Raw genomic sequence first — 13581 nt, 5'->3', positions numbered from 1 at the left:
ATCTGGAGAGTCATTTATGAACTATAGTGCACATATGCAGTGTGTACAGGACACAAAAAGGAGATACTTACATTAGACATAACAAAAATGTCACCCCTATTTTACCATAGATTCTACTAAAAACTAGAAAATAAGCAAAGCTTATTCTACATAAAAGTAAGTCCATTTTAACAGGTCATATACTGCAACAACATCTTCGTTCCTTTTCCTGTAAACCGCAAACATTAATGAAACCTAGAATATGACGGCAGATGAGAACCACTGGACCCTTTTTTTAACCATACTGTTACCTCAAACCCTATTTGATCCTCATGTCTCTCATGCATATTTGATTTGCTCTGTCTTTGGGGGGTATGCAATTCAGGATCACAGCTGTTGTTCCCTCCCAACAGCCGTGATCCTGGCCCGTTTACCCAACAGCAAATCAATGTCCCACCTGCCGATCTTGGAAAAGGGAGCGTGGCCGCAAAACCGGCTGTGGAGTGTCGATCTACGGCCGGAATAGCGACAATCCACGTCTGTTATCAGCAGAACGGGCCAGACCGCTTTTAAAGTCGGGCCCCTTCTGCTGTGATCCCTCTTCAATGCTGTCGGTAAAGATAGCATTGAATGGGGCTCGCAGCTCTTTCTCCCGTCAGAAATAGCAGCGGAAGATTGCACACCCCTCCTTAAGCCTCTACCACCTCTGATGGAAGGCTAATCCAGTTATCCACTAACCTTTATGTGAAGTAATTTTCCTCAGATTTCCCCTGAACCTTGTGATGTAGGCCATGTACCATTTTAGTTGCCCTTCTTTGTACAGTCATATTGTACTTATATCCTTCTGAATACATATGGCTTCAAGAACAGGACACATTATTCTAGATGAGGTCATACCAAATGACCTATACAATGGCATTACTACTTCTTTCTTTATGCAGCAGAATCCTCTCCCTATGCAACCAAGCAAACTTGCGTTCCTGCCTTTAGGTGTATTGCAGTAGAGCATGCGACTACCCCAAAATACTATACAACCCTCACACTCCACATTTATTTTCAGTTTAATGAAGTAATTTGGAACTGGGAGAAAATAAAGAAGTTATTACCAGAGTTGTAAACAGCAAAGTGATGCTAGAAGAAGATGACAAGTTATTTGGAGAAATAAAATCATCACAGGAAGCAAGCTCACCTTGAGGAAGCTGGAAGGGCACAGGTATCCCATCATGAACAGAAGACCCTTCTGGCCTCCGCATTTTGGTATTTAATGAATCCAAAACATTTAGCTCCATATTTTTAAGAAAACTTTGACTCTGATTTTCTAAAATGATGGAGACCTTGACCTCGCTCTCCTTCTGCAGATCTCCTTGAACGTCATACATCTGTTATAGGAAGCAGTTAAAAGGTACATATTCACGTGTGTACACAGTCTAAGGGGGGTATTCAATGTCAGGGAAACGGCTGTCGAGCAAGCTCGACAGCCGTACCCCTGTCCCGTTCTCGCTTTGCTCGACTTGAGCTCGGCGGTCGGGATTCAATGTCCCGGCCGCAGAGCGGCGAGAAAGGGGCGTGATTGAATACCCCCATAAGAATTCAAAGAGACTATTACTCTTAAGGCAACATTAGTTTTCTACATTAGAAAAAATTTCAATATGAACAAACTACTGTCACCATTATATTTCTCCAAGTGGTTGCATGTATTTAAAAAGATTTAAGCTACTAGATAAACCCTTTGAGTGCCAAGTGAATTTGTCAAAATTTGTGTAAAATTGGCACGAAAATTTGTATTCATCATAATGACCTGTAATGTTTACCTTAAATAGGAAGAATAAGCAACATTTTTTATTTGAATTTATATAACAAATGTGAGCGATGCTGGCATTTTTAACAAATATTTTGCACATCTCTCACAGAGCTGTTGGCATTTTTAGCGAATATTTTTGCGCACCTCTCTCAGATATTGGCACACATAATGGACAATATGTCAAATACAATGACTTTAATAGACACTTTTTTATACAATATTCCTAAAACTACTTAAATGATTTAAAAAAAAAAAATGACCCTGTTAATAGCTATTTATCCCTGAATATAATTTCTACAGGTTGAGTATCTTTTTTCCGAAATGCTCGGGACCACGAGCATTTTGGATAAGTCATTATTATGTTTTTTGGAATATTGTTTTTTAAACACACTTACCTGGTCTCCTGATGGTGCTCCAATGGTCCCCTGGCGGCCTTCAGGATCCTCTTTAGTGGCCCCAGGGGTGAATTGCGCGAGATTGCAGGCACGCCGGTGACATCACCGGCACACTCGCGCAATGCACCCCTGTGACCGGAGTTGCTGCTGAAGAGGATCCTGAAGCCCGCCGTGGATGATGGGGGATGTAATAAGTATGAAAAAAGGGGCGGGGGGGGGATATTCTGAAAAAAACACGGATTTTGGATATACGGGATACTCAACCTGTATTAACAAAAATGCTAAATCAAGTTTAAGTAGGTATTAACAATGTCTTGAAAAAAATGTGAGGATTACATTTTTTTATGGTTTAAATAAACTTGTAAAAACTGTACAGCATAGGGGAGGATATATTGGATTGAGGGGAAAGTGGTGGTGATAAGGCCCCCTTACACTTGTTCAACAAATTGAACCTGATTGACTCGAGATTTATCCTATGTGCAGTAGGATCAATCTCTTACAATCTCTTGGTTATACCCAACGGCACAGGATTGTGTCCTACACATCAGGCACATAATATTGTCAGACAGGCACATCAGATTTTGTCAGATAAATTGACTCAATCCACCCGAATTGGGTCAAATCTCACAAAATCTCACAAGTGTAAGGAGCTCTATAGAGTTTAGCGGAGGTGGATCTTGAAAGAATGGATCAGTGGTGGGAAAGTAGCAGGACAAGCAGGTGCAGATGTCAAAGTGTGGTCTGTGCAAACAAAGCTGGGTAGCGTATATAAGTCACAAATTGATTGTGGTCACCCACAGAATTGCGTGTTCATCAATACTATTTGCAAAGGCACCTGGCAAGAGAAACAAAGAGGCTTGGAGAGCCATACACCAAGAAAAAATACTCTACTGTATGTAGTCAATTCTGGTTTTAACCATTTAAGGTTAGCAGTTAACTTTACTTCAACATCATGTTTTACTTCAATTGTAAAATCACACATTATCATTAGATGTATTTTCTAATTTTGCCATATTACTGAGGGGGATAACCCTTGTACCTCTGCATCATTTATGAATGAACCAATCATTGCTGAGGGGACAGTTGTATATGCGATTGCCGATGACAATCCAGCTTCAAATTTGGAATTAAGAACCCCGGGTTCATGCTTAATTTGAAAAGGTATACATGTTATTCAACACCGTACAAGGCAGCCTTATCCACAAACTTCCCTACTGGTAGGGAAAAAAAAATACACACACACACAAAAAGTCCTCTATACACCTCAATTGGTGATTCAAGTATTATTATATGACACAAAAGCCCATAACAAAAGTTTTCTTTCTTTATTAAAATCTTTCTTTTTTCTCAATAAAAATGTTCAATGACGATATTTGTTGTGCAATTATAATAAAACGTGCTGCATCATCCAATGTGTTTCATCCTCTACATGACTTCTTCAGGGGTTTAGCTAAAATATTTTGGCAATCTTGGCAGGGTTAATATAAGATTATAGACCCAGGGTTGTTCAGGATAGCCTAGTTTTTACACTCTAGCTTTTAATTAGATAGCTGCTATACAGACATGGTAATTCTACAACTGCAATAGGTGTAGATGCTGGTTTCTCATGGGGGTTTAGAATGATTAGTATTCAAACTATTTCCCTTAAGAGGTCCCACAGGAAAAGGCTTCGACAAGCTCAAAAATACCACCTGCTCAAATGGTTCAATAGTGTATGCAATTCTTTAAGTGTCCAATTTGTCACCTCACAGCCAGGAGGAGTATACTCTTGTCAGGTTAAGCTAACTCAGCATCATGGGCGCACCAGTCACAACTAGCCTATATTTTACACTTCATTCCCTACTTTGTTTCCTCTCTGAAGGGCAGATTTATTAAGCTTTATAAATCTGCCCCTAAATGTTTTGAAATTTGCTTCCTGTAATCCCGGGAGGATACGAGTAAAACAGGATCAAGTATAAATTACTGCTAAAGGACACTCCTTTATTACAATGGCTCTGCTATTGCCACTCACACAGAGCGGTTTTAATGAGCACCTAGTAGAAAGGTTTCTTTTTATTCTGATCCAATCACATGGAATGCCCATTTTTATGGTTGGATAAATTCTGACCATCCTAGAGTGTCTTGCCTTAAGGTCACTTAATTTGATATATTATTATTTTATTTATTAGACCCCACAATGTGTGCATAGCGATGTACAAGGATTTACAAATAGGCAACAGTGAACCATACAAAGAATAAAAACAAATACTGTAACAAAACCATAGACAAGGAGTGACTAGTACAGGTTTAAGGGCGGAACAACTTGATTTAGCTACAGCAAGCTGGCAATGGTAAGTTGCAGAGAAAGGCACAAAAGCTTTTAATGGACATGTACCAATCATATAGGTGAGCAGAGAGTGTCAAGGGTTGCCGAATGGGAGGAGACAAAAGACGAGGGAGCACTAGTGGTAAGGACAGTCTTCGGGAAGAATCATTCTAAAGACGGGAAATGAACAGTTGGAGGTATGCTGGTAGGTTTAACAGAAAGGTGAGCCATCAGAGAATGCTTAAAAGCTAATTGCCCCTCGTCTCTATGCTTTAAAACAGGGTGCTCAACTGAAAAGCTGCAGGGCTTCTATGCTGAAGCAGTGCAGTGTAAAGAATGGTAAATACTACGCCGGGATGACTGCCATCTTAAATATTGGACTGCTCATATGATTTTTAAATCTTTACAATTAAAATCGGTCCATTCAGCCAACGCCGGATCGGGCCTTCTAATTGCATAGGTGTGTACCTAGCCTAATACAAACTTAGTAGTCACACCGCAGTCATAATATTACCGCAGTCGTAATATTACATAACCCACCATCAACATACAATATGGCAGGTAACCCACACTTTAGAGAGATGCAGTTTTTATGTTCTAGCACATGTACAATATGCCACTTAAAATATCTAATGTAAATGTGATCTTTAAATAAAAAAAAACATATGTCATGAGTAAATAATCACTACGTTGTCACTTACCATTTTGATGAATTTGTTTTCAGCCAATAGGCAATAACTGGACATTGGCTAGAAATAAAAATAAAGCATGTGAAATAATGGCAGCAAATAATTACATACCTGTATAAATCATGGTCATAATATAATCTATATATTTCAATAGAAGTATTCATTTAAAATGAAATACAACAGTACAAATATAGCTTTACATTTTGTGTAAAAATGAATCGCTTAAAACAATTAATAAGCAACACACAAAAAGAAATAACAAAATAGTATGGCTCATAATTCAGCCACACTGGTCAGGGATGGCTGTGAATACTGAGCAAGCCACATCATGGTGTTGACCTGACTGCAGTTTAGTTCTTCAGTTTTACTAGTAATATAACTGTATTGTTACATTGCTTTATCTGTACTGGAGGCATCTGCATGACTGTTAGGTGAAGGAAACATTTCAGAATTATATGCTGAACAACCTTCTTTAATAGCTTACACTTATCCACTAACACTAGGCTGAATAACATTTTTTTATATCCTTATCTTATGAAATGTAAGGTATTTAATAATAGGTGTAGTTCATTTCATCTTGTAAAAATGCTAGGTACGGGTACCTTCCTGTCGGGTTGGGATCATTTGGTCTATTGCATTATGGTAGAAAGTCATTAGGTCGAATCCATTAGGTCGACATGCTAAAAGGTCGACATGATTCTAGGTCGACATGGGAAAAGGTCGACATGATTCTAGGTCGAAAGGTCATTAGTTCGACAGGTCATTAGTTCGACAAGGTCATTAGTTCGACATTGTCTATGTCGACATTCACAAGGTCGACATGGGGTTTTTCACTGTTTTTTTACCTGAATGTCAACACAGTCGACATGGACACAGTTTAAAGTGCACTGCATCCGCTCGCTATGCGTCGGGCACGGTGCCTCGCTACGCTCGGCACACTATTTTATTCTCCCACCACGCCCTAGTGGATGGTAGGGCATGAAATACCGCCTGTCGGCACATGTTGGCTCAAAAAACAGTGAAAAACTCCATGTCGACCTTGTGAATGTCGACATAGACAATGTCGAACTAATGACCTTGTCGAACTAATGACCTGTCGAACTAATGACCTTTCGAACTAGAATCATGTCGACCTTTTCCCATGTCGACCTAGAGTCATGTCGACCTTTTAGCATGTCGACCTAATGGATTCGACCTAATGACTGTCGACCATAATGCAGTAGACCAAATGACCGCATCCCTTCCTGTCTTATCCAGATTGTAGCCTCACCAGAAACTGGAGTTTTTGGACTATTTCAAGTCCTCTTCTCCCCTAGTACAAAGCCTACAAAGTATAGTGTAACAAGACTGACAAGGGAGAAATTCTAACCCCATTGAGGGTCATATCAATACTAGAGACGTATTGCCTCATGGAGTGCTACTGATCCTACCAAATCTAGGGATGGAGATTGGAAGACCACAATCAAATGATGGCTGGACTCACCAACACCAGCGCAGAAGCACAATTGGATCAGCCAGCACTCCCAGTGTCTCAGGTGGCAGCCAGTGGATAGAGGCAGCTGCGGCACTTAGCAGCCACTGTCAGCGGGTGTCCGTGGCCGGTACTTTTGGTCACGAGTGCCAGGGGACTGCAGCAAAGGTTTCATGCTGCAGACCTACGGCAGGACCCCGGACGTCTCAGGTCTTTGGGCTAGCGGCGGTAAGGAGGGAGAAGCTGGCACACAGGGGGCATATAATGTTGTGGGTCTGCATCGCACCAACATGCCGGGCCAGGCACTTCCAGTACTCTAGCCCCCAGCTTCCAGGGGGGTGAGCAGGCCTCCCTCAACCCGCATAGAGGCAGGAGGTCTCTCCAGGCTCCGCGGACAGGCATACCCAGTGCGGAGGGGCAATGTAAAAAAGGTAGGGGCTGGCAGGGGTCACCAAGGGATCCGTGGAGGCAAAGAAGTAGGTTGAACTCAGATGACGGCCAAGAGCTCTGGCATAGCACCTCTGCACCAGTAGCTCACCAGGCCACCACCCCCAAAGCACTTTGAAATAGCTGCGGAGTGCAGGTTGGGTTGTCCACCGCTCTGCCTGGCCAGGGCAACGCTGAGCGGCAGGGTGCACTTTGCCGGGTAGAGCACCCGAAAATACAGTGCTGTGAAGTACACTATACCGCCTGTCATTGGTGACTTAGGGTATGTCGACCATTTTAGGCGTCGGCCTAGTCACTGTCAATCCAGGGACCGGATACCGTCATTACATTGGGATTGCATCCTAGACTGAAAGTTAGTTCAGGGACTATACACCTGATGGATAGATCCCTGGTAATCCTATTCCATTTTGTCTTTCAGTTTCTCCATTTTGGTTCCTGGAAAAACACAACTATGTGGGCTGACATAGGTTTGGAATTATAGGCAAGCATAATTCACTGCTTCCTTCTTCATTAGCCACAGCAGACATTACATTGCTATATACCAAAGCAACATACAAGAAGTAATAAATTAATAATAATAAATAATAATATGTAAGCTCTAATTCTTTGTAAAGCACTGCAGAATATTTGTGCGCTATATAAGAAACTGTTCATTAATAAATAAATCAAATAAATGGTCAGAACTGCAGAATATATGCTGATATTACAACATTTATTTCTGAAGTTCCTGCAATGCAGGACTTGAACTCCCAAGTGGGTGTCTATAATATTAAGAGCATAATGACTGGAAACCGCATCCACAAAAAAAAAAAAAAAAAAACATGTAGCTGCGTTCCTAGCCTAGGAAGCTGCCATTAGGACTACTGGAATCTCTAGACCAGGGGTCTTCAACCTTTAAGACAGCGTGGGCCACCTAAAAAAATCCAGTGAAGCCTGAGGGCCACTAAAATTGCCTACGGAATTTCGGACAGCCCCATAGAATCACAGCTCCCCTATAACGTCAGCACAGTCCTTCATAGATAGTTGGCACAGCTGCCCATACTCAGCACATAACCCCACACACACACACCCTAATAGTTATCAGCAGCCAATTTGGGTTCCAGTGCAAACAGTAAAATATGTGCTCCCCCCCCCCCCAATATATAATCTGATATTGAATAAATTGCACGCGCCGTAGGCGCGCTCCCAAAAACGGGTGTGACCTAATTATAAGGGGCGTGGTCTAATTATAACGAGTGTGAACTAGCAGGAAAACAATGACCTGACACCTCTTTTGCAACCTGCATGACCAGACATTGGTTACCGCAGGAATGGTCGTTGTCCTCACACGCTTAAGTTGACTGAAGGCTGCACAATGACATACTGTATAAACATGAAGGCCCACACAGTGAAATAGTATGCCTCACAGATCAAACCCAAACAATGAAAGGCTACTTAAATCAATATACACTGTTACACTGTTTATCCGTAATGCCCATTACACATTGTGCATCACACCATAGTGTCCATTAGACATTATGCCACACACCGTAATACCTGTTGTACATTATGTCATACACCATAATGCCCATTACACATTATGCCGCACCGTGATGCCCATTACACATTAATCCACACAAAATTATGCACATTATGCCCCACACTGATGCCCATTATGCCACAGACCATAATGCCAGCAGTACTCCTGCTTATACATATGATGCCCCAGCAGTTCCCCTCACCTAATGCTCCAGCAGTGCCCCTCACACACAATGCCCCAGCAGTGCCCCTCACACACAATGCCCCAGCAGTGCCCCTCACACACAATGCCCCAGCAGTGCCCCTCACACACAATTCCCCAGCAGTACCCCTCACACACAATTCCCCAGCAGTGCCCCTCACACACAATTCCCCAGCAGTGCCCCTCACACAATGCTCCAGCAGTGCCCCTCACACAATGCCCCAGCAGTGCCCCTCACACAATGCCCCAGCAGTGCCCCTCACATACAATGCCCCAGCAGTGCCCCTCACATACAATGCCCCAGCAGTGCCCCTCACATACAATGCCCCAGCAGTGCCCCTCACACACAATGCCCCAGCAGTGCCCCTCACACACAATGCCCCAGCAGTGCCCCTCACACACAATGCCCCAGCAGTGCCCCTCACACACAATGCCCCAGCAGTGCCCCTCACACACACAATGCCCCCAGTAATGCCCCACACACAATGCCCCCAGTAATGCCTGCAGCTTTGCCAGGTCCCCTGCTCCCGGCCAGATGTACCTCCTCATCCTGCAGCTTTGACGGGTCACCTGCTTCCACCATCCATGCCTCCTCCTGCAGTTTCGCCGGGTCCGCTCCGCCAGCTGTGCCTCCTCCTGCAGTTCCAGTGCCGGGTCCCCTGCTCCCGCCAGCTGCGTCTCCTCCTCCCGCAGCTTCGCCGGGTCCCAACTCCCCAGCTCGTGACCAGACGTGCCTCCTCCTCCCTCAGCCGCGCTGGATCCACTCCTCTGCCCTGCCTGCAGCCAATGGAAATCGGGTAGGCGGCACCCAAGGGGACTCCATTACACTGCCTCCCTCGGCAGCATTTTCTTTTACTTAAAAAAAAAAATCCTGTGCATGGCGGGCAGGGGGCCACTGAGATAAGCTCCGCGGGCCACTCGTGAAGACCCCTGCTCTAGACCCTTTTTTTGCATATTCAAAAGTAACGACTTTTATAAATCATCCTGCTATGGTCGGTTTCTCGAAGCAAAACCCTTCCTTGGAAGCGCACACAAACATTTAGTCTTCCTGAAAATCGATTACTCTTTCAAGATACTGTATATATAAAAAGCTCTAACAAGATCAAATGTACTTCAATCCTCTTACTTCTTATTCTAAGGATGAAGAAAGAAAGAAATAAACATCTCTCTTGGTTTAGTTTAGATTAACAAGAGGATACTATTTCCAGTAGAAAGTTTAAATTTGTTCTCAACCTAACTTGTCTGCCATAGTCTTCAAATGCAGCTCATCTGCCCATACAGCCTGGAACTAATAATAATAATAATTAGCCGTTTCTTATATAACGCACACAGATTCCGCAGCGCTTTATAGAGAAAAAGCTACCATTAACATCAGTCCCTGCCCCAGTGGAGCATACAATCTATATTCCCTACCACACGTACATGCACACAGACATTTTAGGGTTCACTTACTCAAAGTTCTAGCAGAGGTAATTGCCACTAGAAATAAAACTTTCCAAGTTAGAAATTTTAACAAGACATCTTGAAGTGCTTCAATTGGCTGTAAACTTAGAATTCATGACCAGGTTCCAATCCCAATGAGCAACAAAATTACCGAATAGGTGGTTGAATTTTGTTAATGACCTAGCATAATCATTTTATTAATTACATTTCTGCCAATCTTCTATCAAGAAGGACATGCAAAGCCTTTATTTGTCCCTTTATATTTGACTGTCACGTCTGAGGGCCTGATCAGTTTTGCTTTGGAGTATTGAAGTCTGCATTGCTCTGGGAGTGTGAAAGAAACATTGAGGCTTTTAATACAACTCTTGCTTATGGAGCAGGACCAGGAGAAGACACCAAAGAGTAGTACTAAAGGAAGAAGAATACTTAGGGGAAAGGGGAACGGGGAAGTTACTTTTGCACAGGTAGGTACTTAATGTACCAGGGGTGGCCACACTTTTTTTAAATTATAACCGATTTATTCATTATCGTGATTTTTATTGTTGGGGATGCTGTCAAGGACAATAGTATACAATGAAGAAACGGGAAAGAAAAGGATTGTCTCTTTGTTGGCGCACTTAGAGAAGAGAAAATGATGATTTTAAAATTTGCCTTTTATTGATATTTACTTAAAAGAAAGATTGTGGACGTGAAATTATTCAAGATGATCAGAAAATGTATAAAATAAGTATTAAATTATTACTGTGTGTCGTTTCATTTATGTATTGTTTCAGTTGTGATGATCCAATATGTCTAGATACACTTGTTAGACCAAAAAACCTTATATGTTTTCTAGTGTACAATAGCCGACGCACGTTTAACGTATTTTTCCCTCGGCTATGGCACTGTGTGTGTTGTAAATGAAAACTGTTTGATATGTGATATGTCCTAACAAATAGATATCTGTAACAAATAGACGCAGGCCACAATCCTTATAGTATCTGTGAGCATAACAATAAGGCGGCAGCCGTTATTAGATACGCCACACGTCTGCCGGCACACATGGTACCCGACCAGCCGCAGCAGAGATCACCCACCGGCTAGCAAACAAACTGCAGTTTTGGGTGCGGGGAACATAGCGAGCCTGAGTGTGGGAGCACGAACTCCCTGACCAGGCAGAGAAGCAACACATTGCTTCAGCTCTGCTAAATGCACCTATGTTAACTACAGGGCTGTCATAATATTATCAGTTGAACCGCCGATATATACTGCTCTTTGTCCTATTAATAAAAGGTCTGATAACAACGGCCGCACGGGGGCTTAACTAATTCAACGGCAAAACTGAAATACTATAATAGCTAAATGCAAGCTACTAACTATCTTGAAAGACCGAGTAGCAGGTACAAACATAAAAGATAGAGTGGTCTTGGAGAGGCTTCATCTTGACCCATTTACACATCTAGGCTGATGCTGACAAGATTTGCTTGAATCCGTATTAGATAAATAAATTTGGCAACATATGACCATAAAGCCAACAGAAACATAAAAGGAAATACAAGCAAATACCAGCTTATGTTGTATCATCGCCTATGAGTGAGACATGGGTATGACTGCCTAAGAAGTGATTGAAATTATCCAATCACCTCATTTAGAACTATATCATTATTTATGAACAAGTACTCCCCATTTGGGAAAACTATAGCACTAATAATTCTTTACTATAAGGAGCTGCCATACAATTAAATGCCTGACAATCCTAATATTTTTTTCTGAATAAGCACAGATAATATAATGGAACCATTTGGCTTGGGCAACTGAAAAATCTATTTGTAAATCAGGGATATATCAGACAAGCTGATGTGCAAATAAAGAGACACTGCTTAATGTGGAGCTTTTGAACTTATTGTTATGCTCTCAGATACTATAAGGATTGTGGGCTGCGATCTATTTGTTACAGATATCTAGGTACTCTTTACCTAGAACGGCGCCCGCGATTGGCATCGCGGGTAAAAAATCGCGGGCATCGCGGCCATCGCATGCACATAAAAATAGGGACCAATGTTAAAAGTGAGATTAGACGCGATTTTAGTGTTAAATGCCTCAATGCCCGCGATTTTTACATAGGAAACAATGTTAAATGGGCCACAGAGCCCTAATAGTCCCCCTGAAGTCTTAAATGGCCCCCACAATTTTTAACGCCACCCCACGATCAACGTGAACCCGAAGCGTGGCGAGCCCGCGAGGGGTGGCGGTACGCGTCCTCCGACCTTTTCATACCCCCACTATCCACGTCGGCGTGGAGTCGAGAATAGAATAGTGTGGCGAGCGCAGCGAGCCACCGAGCCCGAAGCGTGGCGAGCGCAGCGAGCCCCGCGAGGGGACGCGGATACCTGTGAAGCCCGCAAAGGGACGCGTTTACCTGTGAAGGTATCCGCGTCCCCTCGCTGCGCTCGCCACACTATTCTATTCTCAACTCCACGCCGACGTGGATAGTGGGGGTATGAAAAGGTCGGAGGACGCGTACCGCCGCGCTCGCCACGCTTCGGGTTGACGTTGATCGTGGGGTGGCGTTAACAATTGTGGGGTCCATTTCAGACTTTAGGGTGACTATTTGGGCTCTGTGGCCCATTTAACATTGTTTCCTATGGAAAAATCGCGGGCATTGAGGCATTGAACACTAAAATCGCGTCCAATCTCACTTTTAACATTGATCCCTATGGGAAATCGCGGGCATCGCACCTGTTTTTTAGTGCATACGATGGTCGCGATGGTCGCCGTTCTAGGTAAAGAGTACCGATATCTATTTGTTAGGACATATCAAACAGTTTTCATTTACAACACACACAGTGCCATAGCCGAGGGAAAAATACGTTAAACGAGCGTCAGCTATTGTACATTATTGTACAATAGAAAACATAAGGTTTTTTGGTCTAACAAGTGTATCTAGACATATCAGATCACCACAACTAAAACAATACATAAATGAAACGACACACAGTAATAATTTAATACTTATTTTATAAATTTTCTGATCTTGAATAATTTCACGTCAACAATCTTTCTTTTAAGTAAATATCAATAAAAGGCAAATTTTAAAATCATCATTTTCTCTTCTCTAAATGCGCCATTTCCCGTTTCCTCTAAAGGAAGAAGATGATGACTGAAGAGTGAATTGTCTGAAAGCATACTTTATTGCTCAACAATAGATACTAGATCAATTCTGAAACTGGTACTTCGTAGATAGCTGGAAACGTACTAAAGCCAGAACGTAGTTACATAAAGACAAGTCCCTTGTAACCAGAGTAGATCCGTACAAGCAGGAACAAAGAACTTTAAGCTAGATCTCTCAGAT

General features: G+C 42.6%; 1 protein-coding gene across 2 annotated transcripts in view; it reads right to left on the bottom strand.

The window, feature by feature from the left end:
• The window catches only part of AP3D1 (adaptor related protein complex 3 subunit delta 1), a 142659-nt gene that overhangs the window by 34174 nt on the left and 94904 nt on the right, over positions 1–13581 (bottom strand). For both annotated transcript variants that reach the window (XM_083179420.1, XM_083179419.1), the window contains exons 27-28: positions 5182–5229; positions 1169–1358 (exon numbers count right to left, since the gene is read on the bottom strand). In XM_083179420.1, the coding sequence (XP_083035546.1) occupies positions 1169–1358; positions 5182–5229 (238 nt within the window). The remainder of the gene's footprint in view (positions 1–1168; positions 1359–5181; positions 5230–13581) is intronic.

Source organism: Crinia signifera, chromosome 1 (assembly GCF_055691185.1).
Source record: "Crinia signifera chromosome 1, ASM5569118v1, whole genome shotgun sequence".
Taxonomy (NCBI): domain Eukaryota; kingdom Metazoa; phylum Chordata; class Amphibia; order Anura; family Myobatrachidae; genus Crinia; species Crinia signifera.
This window is presented reverse-complemented; position numbering and strand designations above follow the sequence as displayed.